Below are 25,243 nucleotides of genomic sequence, written 5' to 3' on the forward strand. Positions count from 1 at the left end.
AGTGGGGTCTCCCGGCCCTGCTTTGGCCACGAGTGGGGCAGATGTGGGATGGGGGGACACAGCTGTGGTCCTGCTGCTCCAACCTGTGTGGCTGTGGGCGAGTGGCACCACCCTGGCATCACTGCCCCAAACCACCACAGCTCTGTCCACAGCATCACCCCCACCCCCATGATATCCCCCTGCACAGCCCCACAGCATAGCCCCCCACCAGCCCTCTGCCGGCTCCGGGCACAGTCACCACTGGGCACAGCCCCTCTATAAACCTTTATTTCCCATGGCGGCTCGGTGCAGCCGGTGCCCTGGGCAGGGCACTGCGGGGGGCAGTGGCCCCGGCAGGCAGCGCAAGCAGGGATGGCACCAGCTCCAGGAAGGGGCAGCCTGGGCGCACCATGCCCCCCCCTAAATATAGCACCTCGCAGGGCTGGCTGCCTCTGGCAGCAGCCCTGGCCCCACACCACAGCAGGGCCACCCGCAAAGCCCCGCGCCTGAGCTGGGGGCCCATGCGGGCAGGGTCGGCCGGACCACCCCGTGCCCCAGCCCCAGGCAGCACGGTGGGCAGCGGCAAGCATCCCCTCTGTACCCGGTCCCAGCCAGCGCCTCCTGGCAGCTCTCCTGGCACCGGGAGCTCTCAGCATGCCCAGGACCCTGCAGAGGAAAGAGGTCTGTCAGCGGGGACCCCAGCAGTGGCGACCCCAGCAGTGGGGACCCCAGCAGACATACTGCCTGAACACCACCGGGCCCCAGCCCCAGTGGTCACTGACCTTCCCCAGGCCAGGGCTGCCAGGCTGGGCCATGCCCTTACCCACTGAGGCCAGCTAGCCCGTCGTCTGCACTTCCTCCTCCTCCTTCTCTTCCTCCTCTTCCTCGGCCCAGCCACCCAGCGGCATCTCCCGGTGCTGAGCCTGTGAGGCCCTGGCAGCTGAGCCTGGGGCACAGGGTGGGTCAGAACCAGTCCTGCAGCTCCTGCCTGTGGTTCAGGCCCTCAGGACCCCCCAGCTGCCCCACCTCCAGGCTCAGCCCTGTGGGGGCGGGGGGCAGCATGTGTCCCCCGCTCCCCCAGGAGCCCCAGCGCGGTGCTCACCTGTGGTCATGGGGGGAGGCTTGGGTGCTCCTGTGGCCCCCCACACCCCCACGGCCTGGGGTCCAGGGCCTTGCTGCTGCTGCTGGTGGAGCTGGAAGAGTGGAAGAGGCAGTCAGAGCCCCCCACCATGGTAAGCCGCCTCCCCACAGTGTCCCCTTGCAACACCACCCCATCCCCAATGGGGTGGCAGAAGGGAGGACATGGCTGCAGTGATGCCAGCCATGGCAGTTCACCCCCAACACTGTCTGGCAGCACCCATGGGGTCCCCAGCCAAACCCAGGGTGACAGGGGGTGACAGAGCAGAGGACTAGGGACAAGGGCCTGGGAACCAGGGCCAGGGCCAGGCAAGACCCGTGGGGGTGGCAGGCAGGAGGCAAGGGCAGAGCACTCGGCTGGGTACAGCCCCCCCCAGCAATGCTCCTGCAGGCAGGGATATGGGTAGGGCCATGGTGGGGGACCCACACCCCGGGGGCGCCACGGGCAGGGGAGCCAGGGGATGTACCTCGTGCAGGTAGATGGCATGGAGGCTCATCTCGGCCGAGGCCACCTCGGAGAGCAGTGCCGAGTGGCTCAGGCTGTGCAGCCGTGACTTGCTCAGGAGCAGGCTGTGGGCAGAGCCAGTGAGCACCGCGCCGGCACATGGGGCCCCGCCACGACACCCCTTCCCCATGCCCCCTCCCCCAGCCCGCTCCGCACGCAGACCCCGGCCCCCCCCCCCCCCCCCCCATCGGCAGGACCTCTCCTCCGGGAGCAGGCGGTCGCTGTGGCAGCCGGGGCTGTCGGCGGGGGGACCCCGTGCCCGCCCAGGCAGGGGCGATGCCAGGGAGGCCAGGACGCTGGCGGCGGCGCTGGCGGTGCTGCAGGGCTGGGCGAAGTGCCGGTCCCGGGCCACCAGCCCGCTGGCCGAGAGGATGGGCCGGGCCAGGACGCTGGCTAGCAGGCCCTCTGGCTGCGGAGACATGCGTCAGGGCGACCCCGGCTGGAAACCTCCGGACCCCCCCAGCCCCCCGTGCCCGCCCCACTCACCGCAGCTGCCGAGTCGTCGGAGAGGAGGGATGCTCCCAACGGCCCCTCGGCCAGGATGCACTGGGCAGGCGGCGCAGTGGCCGCGTCCTGCTGCACCTTCTCCTTCAGCTGGCTGAGGAAGAGCTCGCTCTGTGGCGGTGGCTGCCAGCGCGGGTTGGTGATAGCGAAGTGCATCAGCGACAGCTCCGTCTTCCCATTCTCTGCTTGCTGGTACACGGAGGCCTCCGTCTGCCCGGCTGACAGCCACTGTGGGGCAGAGGTGAGCAGGGCTGCTGCACCTGGGACCCCCTGACCCCGGGACTCCCCCACCCTGGGACCCCCCCCCGACCTGGGGATTGCCGTGGTTGCGGACATCAAGCTGGGCAAAGGAGCAGATGTCGCCCACTCCTACCACCTCCACCGTGAAGTTGCGGAAGAAGTCGACGATGTCGAGGGCACGAGTGGGCAGGGCAAAGATGAGGATGAGGGGGGTGAGGATGGGGCTCAGCAGCTCCTCCAGGATGAAAACCTGCAGGTGACAGGGGCATCAGGGGGTGTCTGCGGGAGGGGGGGGGGGGGTTGGTCCCACCACCTACCCCTGCCCATGCTCACCGCCTTGTACTGGAAGAGCTGTGCCATCTCACTACGTGTCTCCGACCGGCTGGCATTGCCCTGCCAGTGGTCAGGCATGTAGTGGACGTGGGCCAGGACACGCTGCAGCAGCTGCTCTGGGCACCAGACCGTGTGCTCATCGGGGATGAAGGACCTGCAGGTGGGGGGCAGGCATCCCACCACCCACTCAGCCACTGCACTGCCCACTGTGCCCGCCAGCGGCCCGGCACCGCACAGCCCGGCACCGCACAGCCTGGCGCACCTACCTGGCCAGAGTGACCACCAGCCCCAGCAGCGTGATGGCGGTGAGGATGTGCTGCACCGTCAGCACATCTTCGTCATAGACAGTCAGGACAATGAGCACGGCCAGGATGGAGCCAGCGAAGAAGCCGATGTTCTTGGCCAGCACAGTGAGCAGCGGGCTGGTGAAGGAGTTCATGTACTTGGTGGCCGGCTTGTAGCCGCGGCTCAGCCGTGCCTGCAGCTCGTGGTTGAGCTCATTGAAGTGGCGCAGGTAGTGGCGGCCATAGAGGGACCAGCGGCGGGCACCCAGGCTGCCCGGCTCCCGCTTGATCACCTCGGCGTAGCTGAAGAAGGCATAGAGAAGCTGCCAGACCAGCACGCAGGGGCAGAGCAGCAGGTTGGCCAGCCCCAGCAGCACCATGGCACGTGCCAAGCGCCGGGCCAGCTCCCGCCGGGCACCTGCCCGCTTGCACTGCGGCCGCAGGCTCCACTTGTTCTGGAAGAGCGAGCCGGGGCCCCAGAAAAGGAGCAGCTCCAGGTTGTACTTGAGGCCCTGGGTGAGGAAGACGACGGAGCCCAGCAGCGGCAGGCGGAAGTGGACAGGCAGAAGCGACTTGTTGATCATGGCCACCGTGTAGTTCTTGAAGCGCAGGATGCGGTGGTAGATGTCCAGCTCCGTCAGCTCCTTCTTGTGCACGCACATCTGCTGCTGCCGCTGCAGCAAGATCAGCCGTTCCTGCACCTCCTGCCAGCTGTAGTTGCACAGCCCCTCCTGCGCCAAACAACACGCCCATTGGCTCTGGGTGGGCACAGCTGGCCCTGCAGACCCCCTCCCCATGGCCCCATGAGCCCGCTCCCTGCAGCCCCACTCACCGAGGGGATGTTGAGGGCTTTGATATAGAAGGTTCGGATCTCCCAGTAGCTCAGCAGGCTGCAGAGCACCTTCACCAGCCGGTACAGCCAGAAGACAGCTGCCATCACCAGCAGGAAGATGATCCAGCCACTGGCCTGGATCCTGGCAGGGGACGTGTGTCAGGCACGGCCATGGCGGTGCTGGGACCCTTGCACGGCCATGGCGGCAGCTCCCAGCCCTGCTCCTCACCTCTGGGCACACTGCGGGGCTGGCAGGACAGCATCGGGCAGCGTCACCTTGCTGCGGTCAGGGGCCACCCCCCCGGGGTGGCTGTGGTTGAGTGGCCGGTTGGCAAAGAGGACGTCATAATCCACGCAACACAGCAGGAAGGTGGTGAAGGTGACAACGAACAGGAACTGCCTGGGGGTGGCAGAGGCTCAGTGCAGCCCCTTGCCCCATGGCTGCACAGCATGGCATCGCATGGCACAGCACGGCATGGCACGCAGGGGCGGGTGTCCCGCAGGCACTTACACCAGCTCAAAGATGTCAGAAAGCATCATGCAGGTGAAGCCATTCTTCTGGTGGAAGTGGTAGATGTTGGGGCCACGTTAAGGAGTATGTGCCTGCAGTGCCAGACCCCCCTGCCCCCCCCTCGGCACCAGGTCTCTCCACCCCCCCGCCACAGTGCCGGCCACGGGCAGGGCTGGGCAGCAGCCAGGCAGGGGCCCTGCAAGGATATCTTGGTGAAGAAATTATCCAGGTTCTTGATGTGGTGCCAAGAGTCTGGCAGAGGAGAGAAAAACAGCAGCAACTAAGCCAGGGCCACAGCACAGCCCACCCTGGCCCCCCACACCCCCCACCCTCAGCACATCCCAGCCTGGCACCCACAGTCCCCCCACCTGTGACCAGCTGGAGGCCTGTGGGGTAGCAGTGCCCCCACCCCACATGCAGCAGAGATGGGCCTGTCCCCTCTTCCGGCAGGCTGCCCTCCAGTCAAGCCCCCCAGCTCAGAGCCAGGACCCCTAGGCTGCCGCTGTGACCCCCCAGGGCAGCACCGCCCCCCCAGCAGCCTGGACCCCTCCACCCGCGGCAGGGTCTGAACCCCCCAGTACCTTGCAGCCCCTCGGTGACATGCACCAGCAGCTCTTCCTCGCCTGGGGGTGAGTCTTCCTCAAAGTCCTCCAAGCGCTGGTACTCCCCTTGCGCCTCCATCGCCCACCGTCCCACCTGCTGGGGATACCCATCGGCACCCACCGATGGCAAGGTTGCAGGGTGCAGCCCCTCCGCAACACCATGGGCCGTGGTGCACAGGGCTGCTGGGCTGAGCCTGCCCTGCTGCCGGGAGCCGGAAATGCCGGCGAGGTCACACCGCGCCGCCCGCATGCCCTGAATTCGAGTGGCCTGAGCTGGCCTCCCACACCGCGGCCACGGTCACGGCCATGGCCCCGAGGCAGGGCACGCCACCCAGCCTGGCCACTGGCTGGATCCCTGCCAGCACTCAGCCATGCCCCGCCACAGCAGAGCTCCCTGGGGAGAGACCCCTGCCTGGCCTGGCAGGGACCCCCAATTCATCCCCTCCATGCCCACCCCTCAGGCCATGCCGTGCTGCCCCCTGCAATCTGAGTAGAGTGGACCCCCACCCCACAGACCCACAACCCACGGACATGCATCCCCATGGACCCCCACCCCACTGACACACACACCCCAGACCCCCATCCCCATGGACCCCCATCCCCAAGGACACCTCCCCTCCCAGACCCCCATCCCTGAGCTCAGGGCCAGATCTTGAGCCCCAGTGGACTCTTAATGCCCCGGGGACCCCTGGCCTCAGAGTAGGACCGGACCCCAAGCTCTTTTGGGCAGGAGGGACCCCAAACCCTTGGGACAGGAACCCAAGCCCCTTGGGGAAGCACAGGACTGTGGCTCCTTTGGGGCAGTGTGGGACCCCCACCCCCACTGGGGAAGGGCAGCACCCCCTACCCCTAGGGAAGGACAGGACCCCTGGACAGGATGGGACCCTTAGCCCCTTGGGGAAGCACAGTACCCCAATCCTCTGCGGCAGGATGGGACACCCAGACCCCCAGGGAAGCACAGGACCCCGGGACCCTTGGGGCAGGATGGGACCCCCCTCCCCTTGTGGCAGGACGGGACCCTCACTCCATGGGGAGGGACAGGACCCCCAGCCCCTGGGGAAGGACAGAACCCCCCTGTGCAGCCCTCACTGCCCTCCCCTTACCGCCGCTGGTCGGTGCTCCCGCAGCCCCGCACGTCACCCGTGTCCCCTCTGGTGGCCCGTGCCAGTGCCCGGCCAGGCCAGGGGCCGCAGGTGATGCCGTCCGGCCCCACCCTGCCGCGGCGCTGCCAGGGCCTGACTCACGGTACCGGGCCAGTGCGACGGGGCCGCGGGCACGAGGGGCCCCGGGGCGGTGATTCAGCAGGAGGAACACGGCTGCAGGGGCCTGGGTGCTGCCGGACGCACCGTCCCCGCACTGACCCCCGCCTTGCGCAACTCCCCGTTGGGGACAGGGCCACCGTGTCCCCCAGGATCGGGTGTCCCAGCCGGTGATGCCGGCACAGTCCTTCCCCCACGTGCCCCGCACCGGGCGGCCAAAAATACCCGCAGGGCTGGGGCACCCGAAAATAGCCCAGGCGGCGTAAACAGCTGGGGGGCCGGGGCCTGGCAAGGGGACCCCTGTGCCAGAGCAGGGCAGCACGGGACCCCTCCTCGGCACACTGCTCCTCGGAGACACAGGCCCTGGCAAGGACCCCTGCGAGGACACACGTACCCCAGTGTCCCCACAGTGGCATTTGTGTCACATAGGGACCGCCACGACCCTGCAGGGACACAGGCATCTCAGTGGGGACACAGGTACACGCATGGGGACACAGGCAGCGTGACAGCCCCATGGTGACACACACCCTGTGGTGACACGTACCCCAATAGCACCGTGGTGACACACACCCCGCAGGGACACAGCCACCCCTCAGGGACAGACACTGGCGTGCCAATGGCCCTGTGGAGTCACCTGGATGCCAGGGGCCCACATGCACCCCGTGGGGACACGGGCACCCCGATGACCCCATGGAGACGTATCTGCTGGTGCGGCAGCCTGTGCCCCCATGTCGCCTGGTGGTCCCCCCCGCAGTGGCCAGGCCAGGGGACTCCAGGAAGGTGCGGGGTGACCCCACACAGGGGGCTCTGGGGCATCGCAGCTGTCCCACTCCCGTGTCCCTGGCCCCCCCGGTCTCCCCTGGCCCAGGCGCCCGCTGGTCCCTCCCGGCTCACCTGGCAGCTCGGTGCTGGTGCGGTCCCCGCGGGACCGGTATCCCCGGTGCCGGGCGCTCATCTGTCCCCGCACCGGCCCCGGGACCGGGACGGCGTCCTGCCGCTGGGCATGGCCGCTGCGGCACCGACACCGACACCGGGGGGTCGGGCGGGGGTCTCGGGGGTGTCCCCCGCTCTAGGGAGCGGGGTCCGAGCAGGAGTAAGGCGGAACCGCTGCAGGGTCCCGGATCAGGGCTCTGGGTCCCGGTGCAGGGCCCGGTGAGCAGCGCGGGCCCCGGCGGGCCCGGTGTGCCGAAGGAGGCGCCGGGGAGTGACGGGGGTGCGGGCCCTGGCGAGTTGTCGGGGTGCGGGGCCCGGGGGGAGCCGAGGGGCTCGTGTGGGGCCGGGGCGGGTCAGGGCCGGCGCAGGGCCCGGGCCGCGGTGCTGGAGCTCCGCCCGTCGCAGCCGGTGCTGCCCGCCCCTGCCCGCCCCGGTGCCGCCCCCGCCCGCCCCTGCCCGCCCCGGTGCCGCCCCCGCCCACCCCGTCGGTGCCCGCCATGCTGCTGCTGCTGCGGGCACTCGGCGCTCGGGCCGGGCTCCGCTGTGTCCACGCTGCGCTGCGGCCGCCCCTCGCCCCGGCCCGGAGGTACCGGGGAGCCTCGGGGTCGGGGGGGCTGGCCGGGCTCGGGGTCGCTGGGGGGGCGGGGCTGGACTCGGGGTCACTGGGGTCAGGGGGTGCGGTGGGGTGGGGGCTGCAGAGGTTCGTGTGTGTCTCGGGGCAGCAGGGCTGGGGGCGTGCAGGGGGCGGTGGGCTCCCAAGCGCTGGGCTGGGGGCAGAGCGGGGGGGCGAGTCCGGGTGCTGGTGCTCAGCCAGGGGGGGAGTATGCGAGCGGGGATGGCGGGAGCACTGGGAGGGGGCCAGGGTGTCCCCTGCCCCGGGGCAGCCCAGGTCAGCATGGGGAGGCTGGCCGTGCCTGGGGGGAGCGGCCCTTGTCCAGGTCCCCTATGTCCCCGGGGCTGGCCCCGGGTTCAGGTGGCCCATGCTCACCCCTCTCCTCAGTTTCAGGTATGGGGGGGTACGCCTCGGGCTTGCTGGCCCCCCTCACCTCTCCCCCAGCCCCACGCCACCAGCCCTGCGCTGCCTGCTCCTGGCTGGCCCAGCCACGGGCTGCATGGTGCTTGGCTTGCTGGGCACAGCTGCGCGCTGCAAGGAGGCCACCGTCCCCACCGTCCCAGCTGTCCTCGAGCCTGCCCAGCCACAGCCGGAGCCCACCTTCAACTGGCCGCTGTTCTGGACCTTCCTGCGCCCCCAGCTCCTGGCCCTCTCGGCAGCCGTGGTGGTAAGGTGGGGCGGGTGGGTGGCCACGGGCCCCTCGTCCCTGTGCCATGGTGTGATGCCCACCATCCCCGATGCCCACTGTTCCCATACTGCAGCATGACGCCCACTGTCCCTGTGCCATGGCATGGACACCCACTGTCCCCATGCCACGGCACTGACACCCGCCATCCCTGTGCTGTGGCACTGACACCCACCGTTCCCGCAGCTGGCGCTGGGTGCAGCCCTGCTCAACGTCCACATCCCGGTGCTGCTGGGGCAGCTGGTCAACGTGGTGGCCCACTGCACCCGCAGCCACGTCACCACCTACCTGCAGGAGGTCCGGTGCCCAGCTCTGCGTCTGCTCGCTGTATACTGCCTGCAGGTGGGTGCCAGCACCCTGAGCCAGGTGGGGGGTGCCGGGGGGCTGCCCCTGTGCCCCTCGCAAGCCTGTTTCCTCCGCAGGGGCTGCTGACCTTTGGGTACATCGCGCTGCTGGCACGGGTTGGGGAGCAGGTGGCGGGCAGCATGCGCAAGGCGCTCTTCATCTCCTTGCTCCGGTAAAACGCCCCACAGGGCAGTGAGGGGACAGGATGCATGAGGGGACCCCCAGCCCACTGCTCCAGCCTGCTGCCACTCCCCCCGGCAGGCAGGATGTGGCATTCTTTGACGCCAACCGGACAGGACAGCTGGTGAACCGGCTGACGGCTGACATCCAGGAGTTCAAGTCCTCTTTCAAGCTGGCCATCTCCCAGGTGAGACGCGCAGCTAGCAGCACCAGACCCCCCCCCAGCCCCTAGCACCCACCCCTGCCGACCCTCCCCCCACCTAGGGCCTGCGCAGTGGCACCCAGACGGCAGGCTGCTTTGTCTCGCTCTACCTGCTCTCTCCGAAGCTGACCGGCCTCCTGCTCGTGGCGCTGCCCACGCTGGTGGGTGCCGGGGCCCTCATTGGCACCATCCTCCGCAGCCTCTCCCGCCGGGCACAGGAGCAGGTAACCCCACACTTTCCCCCTGCACTCCAGCCCTACAACCCCCATCAAGGGACCCCGCCATCCGCCCAGGGCCCGAGCAGGGGGTGTCCCACTCCTGGCCCCCTGCTCCATCCCTCTCCCCGCAGGTGGCCAAGGCCACCGGGATAGCAGATGAGGTGCTGGGAAATGTCCGGACAGTGCGCGCCTTTGCTATGGAGGACCAGCAGGCAGGGTAAGGGGTCAGTGGGGATCGGGGGCAACTGGGAGCTGGGTGGGCATCAGTCCCCATTCCCTGCCCACAGGCTGTACTGTACCGAGGTGGACCGTGCCAGCTGGCTGAATGAGCGGCTGGGGCTGGGCATTGCTGCCTTCCAGGGGCTCTCCAACCTGGCGCTCAACGGTGAGTGGGTGCCATGGGGTGGAACCAAGCAGTGCCATGGGGCAGCACCCCCTCTGGGTCCCAACTCTATCCCGCCCCCCATAGGCATTGTCCTGGGTACCATCTTCGTGGGCGGCTCACTGATGGCTGGGGATGAGCTCTCACCTGGGGACCTCATGTCCTTCCTGGTGGCCTCACAGACGGTGCAAAGGTCAGGGCAGGGCCTGGCACAATGCCTCTCCCGGCACCCCGGTGCGCTGCAGCCCGCTGTGGGCGCAGCCCTGAGTCTCCCCTTGTGCACCACAGGTCCATGGCCAACATCTCCATCCTCTTTGGGCAGGTAGGTGGGGCAGGGGGTCCCACTCCCCCCCCCGGGAGCTGGGGGGGCAGGTGACCGGGGGTCCTGGGGGGTGCTTCCACTGCTGTCCCTGCAGGTGGTGCGAGGTCTGAGTGCTGGCGCCCGCGTCTTTGAGTTGCTGACGCTGGAGCCCAGTGTGGCGCTGCGGGGAGGAGGCTCCATCCCCAGCCACTCCCTGCTGGGCCGCATCTGCTTCCACCACGTCTCCTTCAGGTGAGCCCCTGCATCCCGGCCGGCCACCCAAGCCTCCCCACAGGCTGGGGGGTGCTGGCACGGTGCTCTTGCAGCCCCCCTCTCCTCTACCTGCAGCTACCCCACCCGCCCTGGCTACTCAGTCCTGCGGGACTTCAGCCTCACCTTGCCCCCCTGCAAGACGGTGGCCATCGTGGGACCATCCGGAGGAGGTACCAGCCTGGCCGCAGACTCCCCCTGGCTCTCCCTGCACCCCCAGGGCAGGGGATACCCTGACCTGTGTGTTGCAGCCAGGGTTGGGGGCTAGAGCCAGCCCAGCCACCCCAGGGATGCCAGCTCAGCCCCTCTCCAGTCCCTGGCTGCATCCTCCTGCACCCCAGTCCTCTGCAGTACTACCCAGTCAGCCCAGTGGGTGCCAGGGACTGGGAACTGGCCTCTGTGCCTCTCACCCACCCACCAGCTCTCCATGATGCCGGGGCATGTGGCCAGAGCCGGTGTTGTGGGGCTGAGGGCTCCCTTCTGCAGGGAAGTCGACGGTGGCAGCACTGCTGGAGCGGTTCTATGAGCCCACGCAAGGCACCATCACTCTAGACGGCCATGACATCTCCTCCCTGGACCCTTCCTGGCTGCGAGGGCAGGTCATCGGCTTCATCAGCCAGGTTTGGGGCTGCTGTGGGATGCTTCCCCCACACCCTGGATGGGACACCCGAGGAGGGGAGGGAGGTGGCCTGGTCCAGGCCTCGGTGTTGAGGAGCTGGCTGCTCCTGCAGGAGCCAGTGCTCTTCGGAATGACCATCATGGAGAACATCCGCTTCGGGAAGCCGGGTGCCTCTGACACAGAGGTGTACGCTGCAGCCCAGCTTGCCAACGCGGATGGCTTCATCCGCAGCTTCCCCGATGGCTACAACACCATTGTGGGTATGTGCTGGGCTGCAGGGCATGGCAGGGGGCTGAGCCTGGTGGCGGTGCGGGGCAGGATGGAGCTCAGCTGCCCCGTGGGACAGGCAGACGAGCATGAGACCCTGGCCAAGGTGGCCCAAGTTCCCCTGAGGACACTGGCTGCTAGTCACCGCTGGTGCGAGGCTGTGCTGGGAGGGACAGCAGCTGCGCCAGGCTCCCCGCAGGAGTGGGGCTTCTGGGGGGCTCTCTGGCTGTGGTGCCTGGGGGTGCTGCAGGAACATGGCTGTGCCCCTTGGCTCCTGTCCTCGGGGCCTGGGTCCCTGCCCATCCAGGGGTCCCCCCAGGGTGGGGTGGCACCAGAACACCGCAGTTGTCCCCATCAGGCGAGCGCGGCACGGCACTGTCAGGAGGTCAGAAGCAGCGCATCGCCATCGCCCGTGCCCTGCTGAAGGACCCCGCTATCCTGATCCTGGACGAGGCGACGAGCGCACTGGACGCCCAGTCAGAGAAGGTGGTGCAGGAGGCGCTGGACCGCGCAGCCTCGGGCCGCACGGTGCTGCTCATCGCACACCGCCTCAGCACCATCCGGGGGGCCGACCTCATCGTGGTGCTGGCGCAGGGGCGGGTGGCCGAGGTGAGCGGGGGGCGCTGGGGGGCGTGGGGTGGTGGTGCGCAGCCGCATGGGTGACGCTGTCTCCACCGTCCCCCCAGGCAGGGACCCACGAGGAGCTGGTGCGCCGCGGGGGGCTGTACGCCGAGCTCATCCGTCGGCAGACCAAGGACCAGTCCTGAGCGTGGAGCGGACGCGGAGGGGCACCCGCTGCTCCCCAATAAACCAGGGATGAAAAGCGGCCGTGGGGGCTCTGCTGTGTGCTGCGGGGCTGGGGGGACCCGAGCCGGGGCCGACCGGGCTGCCGAGGGGGGCGCCGGCACCCCCCTCCCCGCCCCCGCTGCGAGGGGCCCTCCGAGCCGCTCGGGGGCGCCCGTCGCAGCGGCGGGAGCGGGGCCTGTGCTCAGCCTCCCGCCCTGCCAGGGGGCGGTGCCGTGGGGTGACGCTTATTTAGGGGCGGGTCGGAGTGTTGGCCCCGCCCCTCCGCGGGGGCCGGGCGGGTGCCTGCTGGCGGCCCGGGGCGGGGGAACGCTTGTATACACCGCTCCCCCTCCCCCGTCGGAGTAAGGAGGGACCCCTGCGTTGTTCCTCTGGGTGTCGGGACCCCCGTGTGCCCCCCGGGGCAGGACAGCCGCCTGCTGACACGCCCCCCCGCTGGGGCTCCCACCCCTCAGTACCCCAGCTCCCCCCGCCCCGCCGCTGCCCCGGGAGGGGCTCCGGGCCACCCCGGCTCTGCGGCCGCCGGTGCGGGGGCCCGGCGCGGTCCAGGGGGATGCTGCAGTGTCCGAGTTCCCCCCCCGCAATGGGCTGAGCGGGGGCTCCGTGCCCGGAGGGAGGGGGGTCGAGCAGGGAGGGAGAGAGGAGGGGGTTGCGGCGAGGCAGCCCCCAACCCTGCCCGGCCCCCGGCTCCGCACCCCCCGCCCGTCCTCGCCGGGGGGCGGTGACGGGTGGAGCCGTCCGGGAGGGCGGGGGCGGGGGGCGGCCGCAGACCGGCAGCGGCTGCGCCGCGGCAGCGGGAGCGGAGCCGGAGCCGGAGCCGGGGCTGGTCCTGGTCCTGCCCTGGCCGCCCGCAGCAGTCTGAGCACGACGCGGCGATGGGCCGGGGGCGGCCGGGGGGCTGAGGGCGGTGGGGAGCGTGGGGGCCCGGCAGCAGCATCATGAGGGCGGGCGCAGAGGGTGGCAGGGAGGGCTCGGGGCTCTCCAGCCTGCGGGCCTTCGCCCACAGCTCCTCGCTGCACGGCATCAGCCACGTCTTCGCCTACGGGGCCGTGTCGCTGCGCCGCGTGCTGTGGGGTGCCTTCTTCCTGGGCTCGCTGGGGTTGCTGCTGCTGGTCTGCGCCGAGCGTGTCGCCTACTTCCTCACCTACCCACATGTCACCAAGCTAGATGAGGTGGCTGCCCACAACCTCACCTTCCCGGCCATCACCATCTGCAACCTCAATGAGTTCCGCTTCTCCAAGATCACCCGCAACGACATGTACCACGTGGGCGAGCTGCTGGCGCTGCTCAATGACCGCTACGAGATCAGCAATCCACAGCTGGCCGAGCCCCACGTCCTGGCTGCCCTGCGTGACAAGGCCAACTTCAAGAACTTCAAGGCGAAGCCCTTCAGCATGGCCGAGTTCTACAACCGCACTGGCCATGACCTGGCCGACATGCTGCTGCAGTGCTCCTTCCGCGGTGCTAACTGCACTGCCCGCAACTTCACCGTGGTGAGTGCCGGCCGCGGGGCGTGATGCCCAGCTGGAGGAGGGGGCTCCACCAGTGACAGGGTGGCCACGTGCCCCTGAGGACCACGAACGGATGCCAGTGTCCTGCCAGGGTCAGGCACCGGCATGCTGAGGCTGCTGCAGCACCGGTGGGTGAGCCCCACAGCCATCCCACTGGCGTGTCCCACCACCCGCAGCCCACCTTCCCAGGCACTGCAGTGGGCCAGCTGAGGTGCCCTCACCCCACCCTCACTGCAGGGGTGCCTGGTGGCTGTGAACGGCACCCAGCCTGGAGCCGTGCTGTGCCAGGACCCTGCACCCGGCTGGGCAGCTCTGCCTGTGTGCAGCCCCTTGCCGCGGGATGCTTAGGGGTACAGCCCCTGCTCCCCCCACGCCAGCCCGAGGTGCCACCCAGGCACCAGCACCAGCCGCTTCCCCGGCTGAGTTTGCAAACAGGCTCCCACTCCCGCAACTCCTCCGCGCAGCTGGCCCTGGGGCGGCCAGGGGTCTCCTATGCCAGAGTCATCCCCCCTGCAGCCGTTGTGCTGCCCTCAGCACTCTCCCACCACTCCTGGGGCTGTGCCCACTCTGCTGCTGAGCCAGGGAGTCACTCTCACCACAGCAGCCGTGCCCCAGCAGCGGGGCCAAGCTGCATCCCCCGGGTTGCAGGCTCGCCCCTGGGTGACATGCAGGGTGCAGGCAGCTGCTGGAGCATGGCAGAGGAGAGCAGGGCTTCCACGTCCCTGTGCAGGTGGGGGCTGCTGTGGGCAGCAGGGCGGCCATGGGAGGGGGTGCCCTCCCTGCCCTGTGCAACCATGGGTGGGAATGGGGACCCCCAGCAAACCTCGGCTGCAGGCAGCCTGTGCCAGGTCCTGTGAGACGCGCCTGTGGCAGTGCCTGCCCAGGAGGGACAGGCAGGAACGGTGGCACGGGCAGGAGAGGGGCATGGACAGGAGACATGTCCTTTGTGCTGCGGCAGTGCCGGGGAGGCAGCATGCTGTGGGAGCTGGGCAGCCTGTGCCCGCTGCTTGGCCACGCTATCACAACAGCAATTACTGTCAGCTTAAGACTACTAATGTGCAAAATTAATTTTCCTTGGGAGCTCAATTGAAAAGCATCCCCTTCGGCAACTCTGCGACCCCTGCGCCCTTTGCTGGAGCAGCTCTGCCGGTGCCCCTCTGGCAGGGCCAGGTGGCAGCCGCCTGGGTTGAGGGCTGGGACATGTGGCGGGAGGGCTGAGGGTCCCCAGGGCAGGACGTGGGGTGGCACAGCTGCCATGGCAGCTGGAGGGCCAGCACCTCTTTGGAGAGTATGGCTGAGCCACAGGGGCCCCAGCTTGCTGCCAGCGTGGGAAACCGGTGCCTGCCCCAGGGGTGCGCAGGCACCCATCTCCATTCCTGTGCTGATGGTGTCGGGGGCGCGTGCTGTGCTGCTCCCACTGCCCTGAGGGTCACCGATGCCTCCGGGAGCATTGGGCTCTGCCCGCATGTGTTGCACAACCGGCACCGCTGCCACCTTGTCTCTGATGGGCAGCGAGAAACTTCTGCCTGAGCAGCCGTGGCCACCCCCGGCACACGCAGCCACACCGTGGGGCTGCCCAGCCCAGCTCAGCCCTGTCTCTGCCTGCACCCACTGCAACTTTCCCGGCTGAAAATCCAGAGCTAATGCCTGGCCTTAGTCACGGATTATGACCCTCTGCCCTGGGCCTCAGTGCTAAGCTGGCAGCTCACGGCACCGCGTCCCCTCCGGTGGCAGTGGGCTCTGGGGCTCCCATCCCGTGCCTGGGCTGGAGAGATCGGCTGTGTGCGGCACCTCATCCCAGCCCCATCCTTGGGGTCCCCAAGGACCCTGGGCACATGGCAAGTGTCCAAAGCAAGGGCTGTCCAGGCTGGGTCTGTGCCCCACAGCTGCCTCCCCCTGGGGCTGGTAGGGATGGGGCAAGCTGGGCTGTGGGAACTGGGGGGGCTTGGGGCCAGCATGGCCCCAGAGTGCAGGGCTGGGGGGCTGATCGTGGGTCACCCTGAGTATGGGGACCAAGAGGGCTGGCAGTAACAGGGCTGTATCCCCATTCCAGTCGTGTCCCCCCCCCAGCAGCTATGTCCCAGCACATCCCTGTGCCGGGCAGCCGTTGCCATGGCAGTCGCCCCCCTCCTCCTCCTTGGGCAGCGTGTTGCCATGGTGACGGCTCCCCTCTTTAGGAACAGCCCATTACCATAGCAACGCCCCTCTCCGTGTCGTGTGGTTCCCCCCCCCCCCCCCCGCCCCCCGTGGGGCAGTATGGGGGGACAACCATACCCGGGGGACAGAGACACACATGCCATAGCTGGGTTGGGGCCTGACCTTATGGGGCAGCGACAGGGCTGGGGGGCCATGGCTGCACCCCCTCCCCCAGGGCAGCCCCTCCGTGGGGTGGAGGCTGTGGCCTCTGCGTGAGAGGGGTTCTGAGGGAGCAGCTCACAGTTGTTCAGCTCAGGGTCATGCTGTGGGCTCTGGGCAGGGTCTCTGCCCCTGGGTGCTGGTCCCTGGAGGCTCCGGGTGCTGGGGTCCCTGGCTGTGGGTGCTGGTCCATGGATGCTGGGTGCTCTGGGGTAGATGGCACAAGGCTGGCTCTCAGGTCCTTGTGGGAGTGACAACCTCTGCCGCCATGGCTAAGCCAAGCCCTGGTCCCTGTCTCTGTCCTGGCTTGTGCCCTCGCCACTCACATGTCCGCACATATCCCCACATACCCCTGGAGCTGTGCTGAAGCCCAGTCCTGCTGCAGAGCCAGGCAGGATGGACCACCATGGCCACTGAGCCACTAGGGCCAGATGAAGGAGCGCAGGGGATGGCCAGCCCAGCCACCTTTCACCTGCTCCTGTGCCCTGCATGGGCTGGGACACATCTTTGTGCCTGGTGCACCGGCGTCGTGCCACGTGCTCCAGGCTGGTGCCTTCCTGGCTTGCTGGGCACCTTCCTGCTGCAGGCTGGGCAGTGGGTGCAGCACTAGGTTGCGTACCCCCGAGTCGCTGTGCTGGCAGGTGGAAAGCCATGGCCTCGTCTTCCCCACCGTCACCCTCTGCAACTACAACTGCTCCCAGCTCACCCCCCGTGACCTGTTCTGGCTGGGGCAGCTGCTGGCAGTGGGGAGGGAGGATTTCCCCCCTGTCTGCGGGCACTGGGGCAGACCCCCCAACCTCGCCGGCTTCTTCCCCAGCAAGAGCCACGACCTGGGCGCCTTCCACCAGCGCGCCTGGCGCCCCATCCATGAGATGCTGCTGCGCTGCTGCTTACGTGCCCAGGACTGCGGCCCCCAGAACTTCACTGCCGTGAGTGCCAGCACCACTGCCACAGCTACAGTCAGTGCCACGGCCACAGCTGGCTCCGCCCCGGGCAGGACCCACAGCAGCCTCAGCTGGCTCTGCCCTGGGCAGGGCTTGGGCAGGACCCCCAGGGCTGAGCAGGTTTTGGAGCAGTGGGGTGATGGGGTGTGTGGGCTGTGGGGCAGCCGTGCCCCCACCCTGTGTTCCCTAGCCCCAGGCACTCGGTGAAGCTCCCACTGCGCTGCCCTGGGGCAGCTCCTCTTGCCCACCCTGCACCCACGGGGCCATGGAGAGATGTGGGGCTGTGGGGAAGTGTGGTGGGGATGGGGAGCCACAGGAGGATGGGGGGGCTGTCGGGCTGCAGTGCAGGTGTAGGGGGCCAGGGCGGGGTGATGGCCAGAGTGTGTGGCTCAGCCCTGCTCCCCACAAGAGAGCCGTCCCCGGGGCATGGGGAAGGGGTGGGAAGTGGCTGTGGGGCAGTGGGGACAAGGTGTGACGGCAGGGGCAGGTGGTCTGTGCTCACTGTGGAGGCTGGTGGGGTCTTTCTCCATGCTGGTGGGCTGTGGGAAGAAGTGGGTCAGCCCTGGGCTGGGGGGGTCTGTGGGCACCTTCCCAGGGGTTGGGGTCCCACATCCTGCCTAGCTGGGGCTGGGGAGGAACTGTCCCTCTGCCATGGCAAGTGCTGGGAGGCAGGATACAGGCCGGGAGTCCCACAGCACCATTGGGACCTGGCAGAGCCAAGGACACTGTGCTGAGGCAAGAGGTAGCAGCAGCCACTCCACGACCCCATCCACAGCCCCCACACCAGCCCCTTCCCTGGTCATGGACTGATGGGGCACTGGGATCCAGCACTGGGGCTGTGCCGGGTCCCCGGGTGCTGCCCCCCAAGCTCTGTTCGGTGGGTGCAGGGCAGGTGCGCACCCAGCACCCCAGATACTGTTGTCTCATGGGTGGCCCCCGTGGTGGGTGCTGAGGGTCCTGCCCTGTCCCCACAGATCTTCACCCGCCTCGGCAAGTGCTACACCTTCAACTCGGGGGGGCCAGGCCGGGAGGTGCTGACCACGCTGCAGGGTGGTGCGGGGAACGGCCTGGAGCTGATGCTCAACGTCCAGCAAGAGGAATACCTGCCCGTCTGGGGGGACACGGGTGAGGGCCCCCCCCAGCTCTGCCCACAGCCTGGCTGAAGCCCCGCACCCCCAACACCTTCCCTGCCTTGCAGACGAGACCTCCTACGAGGCAGGGGTGAAGGTGCAGATCCATAGCCAGGAGGAGCCCCCCTTCATTGACCAGCTGGGCTTTGGTGTGGCACCCGGCTTCCAGACCTTCGTGTCCTGCCAGCAGCAGCGGGTATCCAGCTGCTCTGCCCAAGCGGTGCGTGGAGGGGGCTAGGGGGACACAGCCCCCTCCCCAGGGTTCGGGCAGTCCCGGCACAGGGGCGGCCATGCTGTGCCAAGCCATGCTACATGGCAGGTACCGTGCCACCGGCATGGCAGCTTTGCTGGCAATACCGCAGCACGGTGTGGGGCAGCCCCACGCTGAGGAAGCTCGGTCCTGCGGCACGCATCAGCCCCCGGCAGCGACCCCCCAGCCTCCTGCAGAACAGACCGTTGGCAGGGGCGGCATCCAGCTCGCGCAGCCAGACACCTAAATTTAGGTGTCTGGAGTGGGTGTCTCCATGTGTGCCGGCACTCATGGTGTGGGCTGTGGCAGCAGGAGTGCAGCCCTTGGCGCCCATGGGTGTCTTGCTGGTTCCTGCTGCTGCCTTGCCAAGCACACACCTTGCACTGGCCCCAGCACCACTCCACCGGCCACCACAAGGAGCATGGGGGTCCATGCCGACCCCCAGAACGTCTGGCCCCTGTGTACTCCCAGCTGGTGCCATGTGCCAGGTCTCGCCCAGCACCTTCCCACCCACTGCCACACTGGGTGCAGGTGACACCGGTGCCCCACAAGGAGAGGCAGGGGTGGGAGCAGGGTCTCCGGGGTGGCGTGACCCCCCCAACACCACTGCATGGGGCCAAGCTCTGCCTGAGGGACACAGCACCATGGTGGGCTGGGAGGTGGGCGTTGTGGGCCAGGGATGCGTGTTTTCCTTAGCCCACGGCCGGCAGCTGGTGTACCTGCCCCCACCCTGGGGGGACTGCAAGGCCACCCCCATCGAGTCCGACTTCTTCACCAACTACAGCATCACTGCCTGCCGCCTGGACTGCGAGACCCGCTACCTGGCTGAGAACTGCAACTGCCGCATGGTGCACATGCCGGGTGAGCCGGGGCCGGGGCTGGGGCTGGGGGGTGGCTGCCGCAGGGCCGGGGCGGTGGGGAGACCCTCCTGCCCCTGCGACTGCCGCCTCCCCCCGCAGGCAACGCCAACGTCTGCACCCCGGAGCAGTACAAGGAGTGCGCTGACCCTGCGCTGGGTACGTACTGGCAGCACCCGGACACCTCCAGCTTCCCCCCAGGACCCCTCGGCCACCCCCACACCTTCTGCCAGGCTCTATCATTGCAAACGTGGCATCTTTGTCCCCATGCCCTCGCCACAGGGGGTCCCTGGCTGCTCAGACCCCAGGCACACCAGCCATGCTCATGGCACGCTTGTCCCATGCCACCATCACCCACCACCGCCTGGGTGGCTCCAGTCAGGAGCATCCCAACCCCACATGGGCAGGAGTCCCAGTGTCCCCATCCCACCCATGCTTCCCCCCTCCAGACTTCCTGGTGAAGAAGGACAGTGAGTACTGTGCCTGCCGCACGCCCTGCGCCATGGTGCGCTACGGCAAAGAGCTTTCCATGGTGAAGATCCCCAGCAAGGCCTCAGCACGGTACCTGGCCAAGAAGTTCAACAAAACGGAGCAGTACATCGCGTGAGTGCCCGCGGCTTCGAGAGCACATGGTGTGGCACGGCATCCCCCAGCATGCAGGAACTGGCACGGCATGACAGTGTGACATGGCATGGCACAGCCACACATCCCTACCATATGTGAACTGACACGGCACAGCACGGCACGACCTCCCCTGTGCAAATCTGCCCCAGCACAGGGAAAAACGTGGCACCACACAGCATGGCATGGCACAGTATGGCACAGCACAGCACGGCATCCCCCAGCATGTGTGAACTGGCACGGCACAGCACACCGGTGTGAGACAGCACAACACAGCTGTGTGGCATGCCCCAGCATACATGAACTGGTATAGCACGGTGGTGTGACGGCGTGACATGGCACAGCACGGCCACACGACATCCTCAAGCATACATGAACTGGCACAGCACCACCTCCCCTCTGCAAATCTGCCCCAGCACAGGGAAAAACACACAGCACCACACAACCAGTGTGGCACAGCATGGTGTGGCACAGCGTGGCGTGGCACAGCACAGCACAGCATGGCACAGTACATCCTTGTGCCATGCCAGCTCAGGGCAGACCCAGACCTCTCCACCCCATCCTGCTGGCACAGCACAGCCCCCCGTGGCTGGGGATGCCTCCTGATAGCTCCTCTGTCCGTCCCGGACCCTTCTGTACCTCCCCAGGGACAATGTGCTGGTCCTGGACATCTTCTTTGAGGCCCTGAACTACGAGATGATCGAGCAGAAGAAGGCGTATGAGGTGGCAGGGCTGCTGGGTAAGTGCCCAGGGGGGTCCATGAGGGTCTGGGGGGGCGGGAAAAGCCCCCCCTCTAACACCAACCCTCGGCCAGGCGACATCGGAGGGCAGATGGGGCTCTTCATTGGTGCCAGCCTCCTCACCATACTGGAGATCTTTGACTACCTGTACGAGGTGAGCATCCCCCCAGCCCCCTGCACTGCCCCCCAGCCAGAGGATGCTCAGGGCTGTGGCCAGGGGCCCTGAACCATCTCCCCCAGGTGTTCCGGTACAAACTCCTCAGCTTCTACAAGGAGAAAAAGAGGGCTCCCCGGAGCGACAGCAGCACCCTGGTAACACCCCTCCCCGACAGCCCCCTGCAGCCCCTCATGGCTCAACCTGCCCGGTGCTGCACCCCCTCAGCACCCCCCAACCCCTCCGGGCTGCGACCGGGCCACCCTCTCCCCCCAACCCTGGCACAGGCGGCAAGGGGGGGGGGGGGGCGAGGGGCGGTCCTCACACCTCATCCCACCCATTGCTGCTCGGCCTCATCCCACTGGGACCCCCGCACTCATTCGCTCCTCTCTGTCCGTCCGTCTGCCCGCCCATCCTGCACCCACGCCGCCGGCCAGGAGCATCCAGCGGTCCCGGGCAGCCCCGCTGTCCCGCTCCCTCCGGGGCCCAGGTAGAGATCCCCCTGCTGCACCCGGGGGGGCAGCACCCAGACCCCCACCCCGGCAATGCCAGCACAGGGGGGCCGCGGGGCTGCCTCCCTCCAGGGGGGTGATCGGGATCCCTGGCCAGGGTTGAGGGGCAAGAAAGATGCAGCCACGGTCCCCCTGGGCAGGGACCCCCTTACCCCGTTCCCCTGCAGATGGGCCCTAGGGGTCCACACACCCACTCCCTCCATCCCAGGCTTTTCTTGGCATCATCACCAGGGGCCACCCCCCCACCGGCTCTGCTCACATCCTCATGCATCACTCCCCAGCACCATGTCCCCTGGGTCCCTCCTGCCTAGTGACCCCCATTCCCCCGCAGCTGGGGACCACCCCAACCTCCCCTCTCCTGTCCTGGGGGAGGTTGACCACTCAGGGATGGGACAAGGTGGAGGGACAGCCTTGCTCCATAGCAGCTGTGTGCTGGCCTCCCTGAAACTAGGGGGTTCCCAGGGCAGCCCCAAGGGCATGTGGGGTCAGGGCAAGGGGCAGAGCCCCCCAGCATGGCCCAGTGCAGTGGGATGGGGGTGGTGGCTGCAGCACAGCCCCCTGGAGCCTCCAACAGCTCCCCCCCATCCCCAGAGCCCCCGTCCACCCCTGCGCTGCCACACGGACAGTCTCAGCTTCACCCCGAACGTGCTACCTCGTCACCCGGCTCTAGGCGCCTTCGAGGAGTTTGCCTGCTGAGAGTCCAGCCCTTTGTCCCCGTGTCGGGCTGGGGGGGGGTCCAGCGGGGCCCCCACCAGACTGCCCTGCCGGGACCGGGGGAGCCCATGTGGCTGTGGAGCTGGCACCAGGCCCCAAGGTGCCCCGTTCTGGGCCTCCCACCACCACTGCCTGGGGGTGGTGGCAGTGGTGGTGGGTCCCTCCCGGCCCTCCTCCAGTGTACCTGCATGCGCTGCTTGCGCCCACCCCCCTCCCCACTGCACTGTACATTGCGACGCCTGCTCGCTGTGGCCCCCGCCCCATTAAAGACCTGTCCCAGGCCCTGGCTCCTGTGCTGCTGGCAGGGGGGACAGGGGCTGTGCAGAGCAGGGCAGGCTCTGCAGGGGTTGTGGGGGTTCCCCAGTGCCCTAGGAAAGAGAAGGCAGGCGCTGGGGAGAGGGAAGCTCTTTATGGAGGTAACAAACACGCATGATCACCCACGTACAGCAGCACGGTAGAAAAAAAACAAGGTCCCCCCCCAGCCCTGAGGCTGGTGCCCGGGACCCCCTCTCCTGCCAGGGAAGGGGCCGGGGTGCAGCAGGGAAAGGAGGGGTGGGGGGGTCCCACCCACCCCACCAAGGTCCCTGCACCTGGTCCTGGGAGGGTCCTGCCCCTCCACCAGCACCATGGCCCCATGTCACCGGGGAGGGCTCCAAGCACTCCTGGCCCCACTATGGGGCTGGGAGGGTGAGGGACAGGAGGGGCTGTGCTAGCACCCAGCAGCCAGGGCAGAACTGGGGCAGCACTGGGTTAAAAAACCTAATAAATACTGGAGGCGGGGGGCTGTGGGGCCAGGGTCCTCACCTCACACACCCCGCCACTGCCCTTCCCACCACTGCCAGAAGCATGCCCAGAGCTGGGGTGCTGCCCCTCCAGCTCAGCACGGGGGCTGGGCCAGTGCCAGGGGTGTCCCTAGGGGGGGCAGAAGTCTGTGAAGTAGGGGTGCTGGAGAGCCTCCTCCGCCGATATCCGCTGCACCGGGTTGCACTTCAGCAGGTTCTGGTGATGAGAGGTGAGGCTGAGCCCCCCAGCCCCCACAGACAGGCACCCCCCTCCAAGAAGCCAGAGCCCCTCTCACTCCCAGGGAAGCCCCGTGGGGCAGCAGGATGGATGGGCAGAGCACTCACCTGCAGCAGGTCCCGGCCGGTGGCGTTTAGCTTGGGCACCACGTTGACCAGGGAGGTGGTGGCGGGGTACATGGGGTAGGGCTGGGGACAGAGAGGTGAGCCCTGGCTGCCTGCTCCTGTCACCCACCACCCCTGCCCCCAGCCTGCCCCTGCCTCACCTTGTAGTCTGGCAGCTTGGCCATGGCTGGCCACTGCTCCTCTGTGGGGGTTCCCAGCAACGTGGGGATGGCAGCAGTCAAGGGCCACCACAGGGGTCACCCTGCCCATCCCTGCCTCACCCTACCCTGCTCCCCTGCCCAGGAGAGGGGGATGCACCCCTCCCGACGCATCGGAAGGATATCGGAAAATTCTCTTCAGCTGGTCATCCACATCATTCCCTGGGAACAGGGGCCGCCCCGCGTTGGCCAGCTCTGGGAAAGAGAGAGGGGCTGGGCCCCAAGGCCCCACAGCACCGGCAGCCACAGCCCCCTGTGCTGGCAGCCCCGGCAGCACTACCTGCGAAGATGCAGCCAGCTGACCACATATCGATGGAGGTGGAGTAGAGCTTGGCGCCGAAGAGCACATCTGGGGGCCGGTACCACAGCGTGACAACCTGCGCAGAGGGCCAGGGGGGGATGCTCAGCCAGCCGGGGGACGGGGAAGCTGAGCCTCCATCCAGGAGAAGGCCTCCAGCAAATGTGCGGACCTCCCAGCTCACCTCTGCCGAGTAACAGCGCACAGGGATGCCAAAGGCCCGGGCCAAGCCAAAGTCAGCCAGCTTGAGCTCCCCGTTCTGCAGGGAAAGTGCTGCGTCAGCAGGACAGCGGGGGACACACCCTGTCCTGCACCCCAGGGATGGCAGTGGCCATCACTTCAGGCCCTTCAGCCTTTCCCATCGACCAAAAACATGAGGCAGAGGCAGCACCACAAGCCACGGACAGCCAGGACAGCTCCACAGCATCACCCCCGCCTCAGCCCCCACTAGCAAGCAGCCCCCCGCCGGCACGCAGCCCGCTGCTGGCACGCAGCCTGGCCCTCACCCTGTTGATGAGCAGGTTCTGGGGCTTGAGGTCTCGGTGCAGGACGTTGCGGCTGTGGCAGAACGCGAGGCCCTTCAGCAGCTGGTACATGAAAGACTGCAGAGAAGAGCACGGCCCCAGCGGAATCCATCAGCTCCTGGAGCCCGCGGGCCAGTGCCAGGGGCAGTCCACGGTGCCGCAGCCAGGCAGGACAAGTGCCAGCCCCCCCGAGGGCTTGCCAAGCCCCCCAAGCGCACCTTGACGATCTCCGGGTCCAGGTCCCCGTTGCAGCTGTCGAAGTACTTCTTCAGGTCCTGGGAAGAAGGGAGCAGGGGCCGCGTCGGGCAGGGCCAGGGGCCTGGCACCGTGACCCACTCCCGGTGCCGCCACTCACCTGGTCGCAGAACTCGAAGACCAGAGTCAGCTTCTTGTCGCTGTGCAGAACGTCGTGGAGCCTGCAAGGGGAGGGGGGACCCTGAGGCCCCGCGGCACCCGGCCGAGCCCCCGGAGCCAGGCCAGCCCTGGAGGGGTGCGGGGCTCCCCCGGGGCTCCCCACCCCCCGGCCTGGCAGCCCCCCCTTGCCTGACGATGTTCTTGTGCTTCAGCTCCTTGAGCAGGCAGATCTCCCGCAGCGCCGAGCTAGGGACACCCTGCGAGCGAGCGGAGTGCTCAGGGGGGGCCCAGTACCGGCCCCGGCCCCCACGCCGGCCCCCGCCCCGGCCCCGGCCCCCCCCTCACCTCATCGTCATCGTCCAGCCGCACCCGCTTCAGCGCCACGATCTCGTGCGTCTCCCGGTTCTTGGCCTTGAACACAGTCCCGTAGGTGCCTGCGGACAAGCGGGTCACCGCCGCACCGGCCCCCCAGCCCGCGCGCCCGGCCGGGCCCTCCGGCCGGGCCCTCCGGCACGGCCCCGACCCCGGCCCCCAGTACCGGCACCGGTCCCCGCCCCGATCGCACCTTCCCCGATCTTCTCTAGCTTCTCATATTTCTGCATCTCTCCGCTCCGGTCCGGTCCGGCCCGGCCCCGCCGCCGCCGCCACTCCTCCCGGCAGCCCCCGCGCCGCCCCGCGCCGCCCCGCCCCGCCGCCACTCCTCCCGGCAGCCCCCGCGCCGCCCCGCCCCTGGGCCCCTCCCGGCGCCGGCCCCGCCCCCGGCCACACCTTCCGCCCCACCCCACGCCGTGGTTCCGGGTTCGATTCCCGAGCCCGCCCGCCTCTCCCTAGGACGCTGCGGCACCGGGCCCGGCCGCGGCGGGGATCCCCTGTGGGGCGGCGGTGACCGCACCCGTTGGGAACGGCGCCGGGACTGGTGCGGACCCGCCCGG

At 68.4% G+C, this 25,243-nt stretch overlaps 4 protein-coding genes across 10 annotated transcripts; 2 read left to right on the top strand and 2 right to left on the bottom strand.

The window, feature by feature from the left end:
* Positions 1-251: 251 nt before the first annotated feature.
* Positions 252-7,522, bottom strand: ATG9B (autophagy related 9B). 5 transcript variants are annotated; one of them, XM_040593033.1, is made up of 15 exons: positions 7,081-7,522; positions 4,907-5,021; positions 4,534-4,577; positions 4,326-4,390; positions 4,044-4,214; positions 3,815-3,956; positions 2,965-3,713; positions 2,699-2,852; positions 2,436-2,615; positions 2,108-2,353; positions 1,819-2,030; positions 1,584-1,686; positions 1,082-1,172; positions 803-925; positions 252-645 (listed from the first exon to the last, which is right to left on the bottom strand). In XM_040593033.1, the coding sequence occupies exons 2-14, from the start codon at positions 5,004-5,006 to the stop codon at positions 816-818; spliced, it is 2,367 nt and encodes a 788-aa protein (XP_040448967.1). In that variant the 5' UTR covers positions 5,007-5,021; positions 7,081-7,522; the 3' UTR covers positions 252-645; positions 803-815. The 5 variants fall into 5 exon arrangements, 4 of the variants coding, with proteins under 4 accessions (XP_040448967.1, XP_040448966.1, XP_040448965.1 ...); XM_040593032.1 differs by having other exon boundaries at positions 4,907-5,024; XR_005827709.1 differs by lacking the exon at positions 7,081-7,522 and having other exon boundaries at positions 762-925; positions 4,907-5,362.
* A 69-nt stretch (positions 7,523-7,591) lies between these two features.
* ABCB8 (ATP binding cassette subfamily B member 8) lies at positions 7,592-12,027 on the top strand. The gene is made up of 16 exons (XM_040592959.1): positions 7,592-7,705; positions 8,120-8,399; positions 8,604-8,759; positions 8,840-8,934; positions 9,024-9,129; positions 9,207-9,368; positions 9,494-9,579; positions 9,650-9,747; positions 9,832-9,937; positions 10,033-10,066; positions 10,161-10,297; positions 10,394-10,488; positions 10,802-10,935; positions 11,047-11,194; positions 11,560-11,810; positions 11,888-12,027. The coding sequence occupies exons 1-16, from the start codon at positions 7,617-7,619 to the stop codon at positions 11,966-11,968; spliced, it is 2,058 nt and encodes a 685-aa protein (XP_040448893.1). The 5' UTR covers positions 7,592-7,616; the 3' UTR covers positions 11,969-12,027.
* A 388-nt stretch (positions 12,028-12,415) lies between these two features.
* ASIC3 (acid sensing ion channel subunit 3) lies at positions 12,416-22,067 on the top strand. Of its 3 annotated transcripts, XM_040593440.1 has the most exons (11): positions 12,418-13,498; positions 17,790-17,940; positions 18,014-18,141; positions 18,906-19,056; positions 19,155-19,211; positions 19,502-19,655; positions 20,321-20,412; positions 20,488-20,567; positions 20,654-20,725; positions 21,005-21,057; positions 21,671-22,067. In XM_040593440.1, the coding sequence occupies exons 1-11, from the start codon at positions 12,944-12,946 to the stop codon at positions 21,747-21,749; spliced, it is 1,572 nt and encodes a 523-aa protein (XP_040449374.1). In that variant the 5' UTR covers positions 12,418-12,943; the 3' UTR covers positions 21,750-22,067. The 3 variants fall into 3 exon arrangements, with proteins under 3 accessions (XP_040449373.1, XP_040449375.1, XP_040449374.1); XM_040593439.1 differs by having other exon boundaries at positions 12,416-13,498; positions 20,654-21,057; XM_040593441.1 differs by lacking the exon at positions 21,005-21,057 and having other exon boundaries at positions 12,417-13,498.
* A 116-nt stretch (positions 22,068-22,183) lies between these two features.
* On the bottom strand, positions 22,184-24,988 carry CDK5 (cyclin dependent kinase 5). The gene is made up of 12 exons (XM_040590236.1): positions 24,877-24,988; positions 24,657-24,745; positions 24,501-24,568; positions 24,313-24,373; positions 24,176-24,232; positions 23,940-24,035; positions 23,618-23,692; positions 23,416-23,512; positions 23,261-23,330; positions 23,079-23,139; positions 22,921-23,001; positions 22,184-22,792 (listed from the first exon to the last, which is right to left on the bottom strand). The coding sequence occupies exons 1-12, from the start codon at positions 24,911-24,913 to the stop codon at positions 22,706-22,708; spliced, it is 879 nt and encodes a 292-aa protein (XP_040446170.1). The 5' UTR covers positions 24,914-24,988; the 3' UTR covers positions 22,184-22,705.
* Positions 24,989-25,243: the final 255 nt, after the last annotated feature.

This window comes from Falco naumanni, chromosome 4, assembly GCF_017639655.2.
Source record: "Falco naumanni isolate bFalNau1 chromosome 4, bFalNau1.pat, whole genome shotgun sequence".
NCBI lineage: Eukaryota > Metazoa > Chordata > Aves > Falconiformes > Falconidae > Falco > Falco naumanni.

What these genes read in the sequence shown, in the direction of transcription:
- CDK5 (XM_040590236.1), bottom strand. Translation starts at nt 24,913, where the DNA reads ATGCAGAAATATGAGAAGCTAGAGAAGATCGGGGAAG. An exon ending in TCTTCGAGTTCTGCGACCAG is followed by an intron (nt 24,233 to 24,312) that starts GTGAGTGGCGGC and finishes CCTTCTTCCCAG; the next exon opens with GACCTGAAGAAGTACTTCGA. An exon ending in TGCGCTGTTACTCGGCAGAG is followed by an intron (nt 23,513 to 23,617) that starts GTGAGCTGGGAG and finishes CCCTCTGCGCAG; the next exon opens with GTTGTCACGCTGTGGTACCG.
- ATG9B (XM_040593031.1), bottom strand. Translation starts at nt 5,177, where the DNA reads ATGCGGGCGGCGCGGTGTGACCTCGCCGGCATTTCCGGCTCCCGGCAG. An exon ending in TGGATAATTTCTTCACCAAG is followed by an intron (nt 4,391 to 4,533) that starts ATATCCTTGCAG and finishes CGTGGCCCCAAC; the next exon opens with ATCTACCACTTCCACCAGAA. An exon ending in CGCCTGCTCCCGGAGGAGAG is followed by an intron (nt 1,687 to 1,818) that starts GTCCTGCCGATG and finishes CTCTGCCCACAG; the next exon opens with CCTGCTCCTGAGCAAGTCAC.
- ABCB8 (XM_040592959.1), top strand. Translation starts at nt 7,617, where the DNA reads ATGCTGCTGCTGCTGCGGGCACTCGGCGCTCGGGCCGGGCTCCGCTGT. An exon ending in CCCGCCGGGCACAGGAGCAG is followed by an intron (nt 9,369 to 9,493) that starts GTAACCCCACAC and finishes CTCTCCCCGCAG; the next exon opens with GTGGCCAAGGCCACCGGGAT. An exon ending in TCTCCATCCTCTTTGGGCAG is followed by an intron (nt 10,067 to 10,160) that starts GTAGGTGGGGCA and finishes CTGTCCCTGCAG; the next exon opens with GTGGTGCGAGGTCTGAGTGC.
- ASIC3 (XM_040593439.1), top strand. Translation starts at nt 12,944, where the DNA reads ATGAGGGCGGGCGCAGAGGGTGGCAGGGAGGGCTCGGGGCTCTCCAGC. An exon ending in GCCCGTCTGGGGGGACACGG is followed by an intron (nt 17,941 to 18,013) that starts GTGAGGGCCCCC and finishes CCTGCCTTGCAG; the next exon opens with ACGAGACCTCCTACGAGGCA. An exon ending in CCGCTCCCTCCGGGGCCCAG is followed by an intron (nt 21,058 to 21,670) that starts GTAGAGATCCCC and finishes CCCCATCCCCAG; the next exon opens with AGCCCCCGTCCACCCCTGCG.